At 34.9% G+C, this 4,493-nt stretch overlaps 2 protein-coding genes across 5 annotated transcripts in view; both read right to left on the bottom strand.

Moving 5' to 3' along the window:
• The window catches only part of LOC108755468 (hypoxia up-regulated protein 1), a 5,896-nt gene extending 3,322 nt beyond the window's left edge, over positions 1–2,574 (bottom strand). For 2 of the 3 annotated variants that reach the window (XM_018498487.1, XM_018498489.1), the window contains exons 1-4: positions 2,069–2,574; positions 1,822–1,959; positions 446–1,406; positions 98–360 (exon numbers count right to left, since the gene is read on the bottom strand). In XM_018498487.1, the coding sequence (XP_018353989.1) occupies positions 98–360; positions 446–1,406; positions 1,822–1,959; positions 2,069–2,074 (1,368 nt within the window). In that variant the 5' untranslated portion in view covers positions 2,075–2,574. The remainder of the gene's footprint in view (positions 1–97; positions 361–445; positions 1,407–1,821; positions 1,960–2,068) is intronic. The other variant, XM_018498488.1, reaches the window with a different exon arrangement.
• Positions 2,575–3,766: 1,192 nt separating this feature from the next.
• Positions 3,767–4,493, bottom strand: part of LOC108755330 (transmembrane protein 50A) — a 1,680-nt gene continuing 953 nt past the window's right edge. Inside the window, exons 3-4 of one of the 2 annotated variants that reach the window (XM_018498259.1) lie at positions 4,324–4,487; positions 3,767–4,106 (exon numbers count right to left, since the gene is read on the bottom strand). In XM_018498259.1, the coding sequence (XP_018353761.1) occupies positions 4,000–4,106; positions 4,324–4,487 (271 nt within the window). In that variant the 3' untranslated portion in view covers positions 3,767–3,999. The remainder of the gene's footprint in view (positions 4,107–4,323; positions 4,488–4,493) is intronic. The other variant, XM_018498260.1, reaches the window with a different exon arrangement.

Here is a 4,493-nt window from a genome sequence, read left to right as displayed (position 1 = left end):
TATATATATATATATATATATATATATATATATATATATATATACAAAGAATTAAAATATATCAAAGAAAGTTAAACATCATATAATAATCTTTTACCTGTCTAACTTTATTATCAACAGTTCTATCAAATGTGATTTGAATAGGAAACAATAAAGCATCTTTCGTGACAAACTTCTTGACCTTGAAACCCTGACTAAGATCAGCTGCTTTATACGCAGCTCCTAAAGCAGCTGCTTCATCCGTATTTACATTTTTCGATAGTTCTGTGTTTACATATTGAGACAATGTCTCTTGTACCTTTGGCATACGAGTACCTGCTCCCACCAATACAACATGCGATATGATATCCATTGTTAAACCTAAAATAATTTCACATAAATACATTTAGTGTTTAAGTACATATTTGCAAGAAACATGATAGTCTTCTTTCAAAAGATAAGTCACCTGAAGTTTCCAATGCAACCTTCACAGGATTCGCTACACGTTCAAATAAATCAGCGCATATCTCTTCCAGCTTCTCTCTCGAGACTTGCAACTTGAAGTCAATATCGTCTATTAAACTTTCTATCTGGGCAAAGTGATCTGCGTTGGCACTAAGTACAGTTTTGACGCGTCCAGCTTCCTTAAAAAGCTTTGCCATCGCTCTCGGATTCTTGAATACAGAGTTTGGCGTTTTTTTAAGAGCGTCAAACTCTTGTGCTAAATAATGCTGTAATCTGATTTGCATTTCTAATCCCCCAAGCGTGCGATCATATCCCACACCCAATACAGTAACATGAGGGTTAGTCTCGACGAAACCTCTCTCTTTCGTTTTTACGTTTTGGTAGCTGACTACTGTCGCAGTAGTGCTGCTAGCTCCCATGTCATAAAACATAATGTAATGAGCAGAATCGTTTATTTCAGTTCTACCGAATACGCCATAATTTAAAGCTACTGCCATGTAATCATTTATGAGCTGTAACACTTTCAAACCGGCGAGTTCCGCCGCTTGAATCAGTGCCTTCCTTTCAGCCTGATTGAAGAATCCCGGCACGGTGATAACGGCTTCATTGATCTTCTGATGAGCGGAAGCTTCTGCGATCTCTTTGCCTTTGTGTAATATCTGTGCGAGTAGTTCTTCCGGAGTGTACGTCGTGTTTTCATTTAATCTAAATGCTACAGTTTTCCTCTCGTCATCGGCAATGATGTTGTAGTAAGGAAATCTTTCTCGGTAGAGTTGTACTAGCGGATTGTCTATAGGTTTTCCTAGAAGGTCTAGAATATAGAAGAAGGTGTTCTGAGGAAATCTCACTCCGATTACTTGAGCATCCTCGCCGAACGATCTCTCTCCATCCCTGAACGCAATCGTGACCGGTGTTTTTCTCTTTGACTCCTTGTTTAAAGCTATTTCCATAGGAACACCAGGCTGCGGATCAAAGAATAACAAAGATATTTCATAAGAAACATGTTCAATTTTCTTAATATAAAGATATAACAGTTATATTTGATCAATAAAGCTTTGGCTGTGTTCAGCAGAGAAGTAAGCTTTATAACTATTGTAAAATTCTTTGATATAATTGGTTTATACATTTGGCTGTGTTTGCTTTGGCGTTCACAATGCTTTAAGCATTGTTTCATCCTTGTTGTTTAGTAAATATTAAATAAGAACAATTGATGCTCGCAAGTGCTGTAAGCAGCAAAGCGAACCCAGCCTTGGAGGATTAAGGGCAAGTCACATTAAAGAGTTGTACGATAGTTGCAAAGCTGCTTTCTCTGCTGAACGCCTTTCTAATACAAAAATCACCAGTCCGTTGGATTCGTTACAAACAGATGTCACGTACCGAGACGATAGCGACCTTCATCCATTCACTACCAAGGTCGATGCTCATAACGGCAAGTTCTTCGCTGATGCCGACGAAGGTGGTGATTATGAGTAGGGCTAATGAAGCCATCGACATGCCTCTCTGTGAGAATCCCATCTGGAAATCAAGACAGATGTGAAGTAAGATCGCGACAAGGAAATCCATATGATAACTCAAGAATGTTAACGTGCATGCTCACGCGGATCAAGGCGCGAGACCTACGTACTGTCATGCTCTGTCTAGCTGTCAAACTTGGTTATGAATACCGGCGACGTGAGGCACGTCGATCGGGAAAGCGGTCGGATTAACGCGCGCTCACCTTGAGCTCAGGTCTTTCGACGACACACGATGTACTCAGAGGAAACGGCTCTCAGCTGTACACCATTCAGAACATACGTTCGCGCATCGCAGACCCTTTTAAATCAACAAAAAACTGAGCGTGACACCCTTACCGCGACCACTCTCCGTGGAATTCTGTGCCGCTGAGCACCATGTGTTGGTGTGGCATGTCGCGATTGGTCAAACATGGCACAAACATCGCTCCGCCGTTGGTCCGCGTTGGCAAATTCGAGCCAATTGTATCACGCAATTCGCGCAGATGACACCAATTTTCCTGGGGGTATCAGTAGGAAAAATAAGGATGTGAGCTTTAAAGGCTAATTTACAATGTGCTCTTTGTTTTCTGTTTCTTGCTTTTTTTTTCCTTTGTGGCAGTTTTATTGATAATCTTGTGTTTCTTATCTCTTTCGGAGTTTATTAAATTTTATTTCAGGTGATAGAAAAGAAATAACAGAGAGCTCATCGTAGATTAACTTTAAGGCCATCCAGTAATAAATCAGAAGTTAGAAATTGACCAATCACAATCAAATGTAAGAAAAATAATCGACGATTGGTCAATTACTGACTTTTAATTTATTATTAATAAGAGAGATAATAATAGATTAATCAATTTCTCTGTGTGTCATTTTGATTAAATTTTAATTAACGCTTAATGGCTGAATTATTTAAATATGCATGAATTCTAACAAGATTGGGTAAGGTAAAAATTTTCTTTATACTTTTTTATTTCTAATCTAATGGTGAATTCAGTCATTCGTATTCGTGGATTACTGCAAATCGTATACAATAAAGACTACTTCATATAAATATAATATCTAAATGCAGTAGCATAATATAATCAATTTTGACAATGAAATAATATCTACATATTCAATAACATTCTATTAAATAATGTAACAATATTATTATTAGATATTTAAATGTTTAAAATATTTATATATACTTATATACATTTAATTTTGTTAATTTCATGTATAACAATCTTTAGTATGTACTAATTTAATGTAACGCAAGTGATCGAATTCGTTTATCCATATTAACAAAATACTGCAATTATTACTTGACAATTAAAATTTAATTAAAATTCCATCTTGTACGCATTTTTGTATGGCTCTACAAATTTATGTGTGAATAGATTTCAAGATTTATTCAATTAACTAATTTGTAAAAAAAACATATACAAGCAAAAAGAATTAATCGCATTGAAGGAAAGTACTTACTTTGATGAAATTAAATTTTGTTCACTAAATCAATGTTCAAAAAATTTTTCTTGAACATAGTTCATTTATTTATCTACAATATATCAGACATTTGTGATTATCTTTCTTGTAAAAGTATCAAATAGAAGATACCAACGAAACAATGAGAAAGATGTATAAATATGGGATCTGATAATGCACAGATCGAAAAGTTATCGATATAATTTAAAATTATTAGCCTAGCGTAAATAGTGTATAATTCTATCACACAAAAGTCGATAATCTAGTTTCCTTACATTTACAGTAAATTACACACACACACATATATATATATATATATACATATATATATATACGTATATATATATATATGTAAGCATATTTGTAACTTGTAATTGCTATCTATTTTCACGGTTCTGATATAAATAAAAATTGTCACGTGTATAAGGAAATGTTTACAATAAGAGTAATTTGTTGTAATCGAATTAATTTAATTCACGAATTATTTTAATTTCACGCTCGAATGTTGATGTTGTGAGTTTCTCCAACTGAGCTTCACTTGGTGCCGGTTTGATTGTGCGGCAATAAAAATATTTTACACCAACAATACGCACATCTATTAACCCCATTGATCCTCAGATCGACCGAATTTATATGTGAGCGAGCCCAGGAAAATGAAAATATTCTGCAAGAACAATCCTACCCCTGGCCAATGATGTGGTGCGCCTATAAAAAGATATTAAATATGACAAATAAAGAAAGTAAAAGAAAATAAAATAAAAAAAAATTCTGCAATATGCGAGGTTCTTTGTAGCCAAACTAATGTACACCCATTGTATTTAAAATGAAATATATATATTTAAAGTTTGGTGAAAGTGAAAGTTTTAATGCAATCCAGTGCAATGACAAGAATAGATTTACATATGTATTATACTGTTACAACTACCTGCTGCTACAAAATTGGCAAACAAGATCCAACAAGCTGCTATTACTGCTGCAAATCCCATGACAAACCCAATAAACAGCCAACTTCGAGCACCTCTTGCTCCTAAACAACCGCCATTGTAAGCTTCTCCTCTTATCTGTGCATTTGTTACTGAATTGACCCTAGAA

This window comes from Trachymyrmex septentrionalis, unplaced genomic scaffold, assembly GCF_001594115.1.
Source record: "Trachymyrmex septentrionalis isolate Tsep2-gDNA-1 unplaced genomic scaffold, Tsep1.0 scaffold87, whole genome shotgun sequence".
NCBI lineage: Eukaryota > Metazoa > Arthropoda > Insecta > Hymenoptera > Formicidae > Trachymyrmex > Trachymyrmex septentrionalis.
Note: the sequence above shows the minus strand (reverse complement) of the source record. Positions and strands in the feature narration are given on the sequence as shown.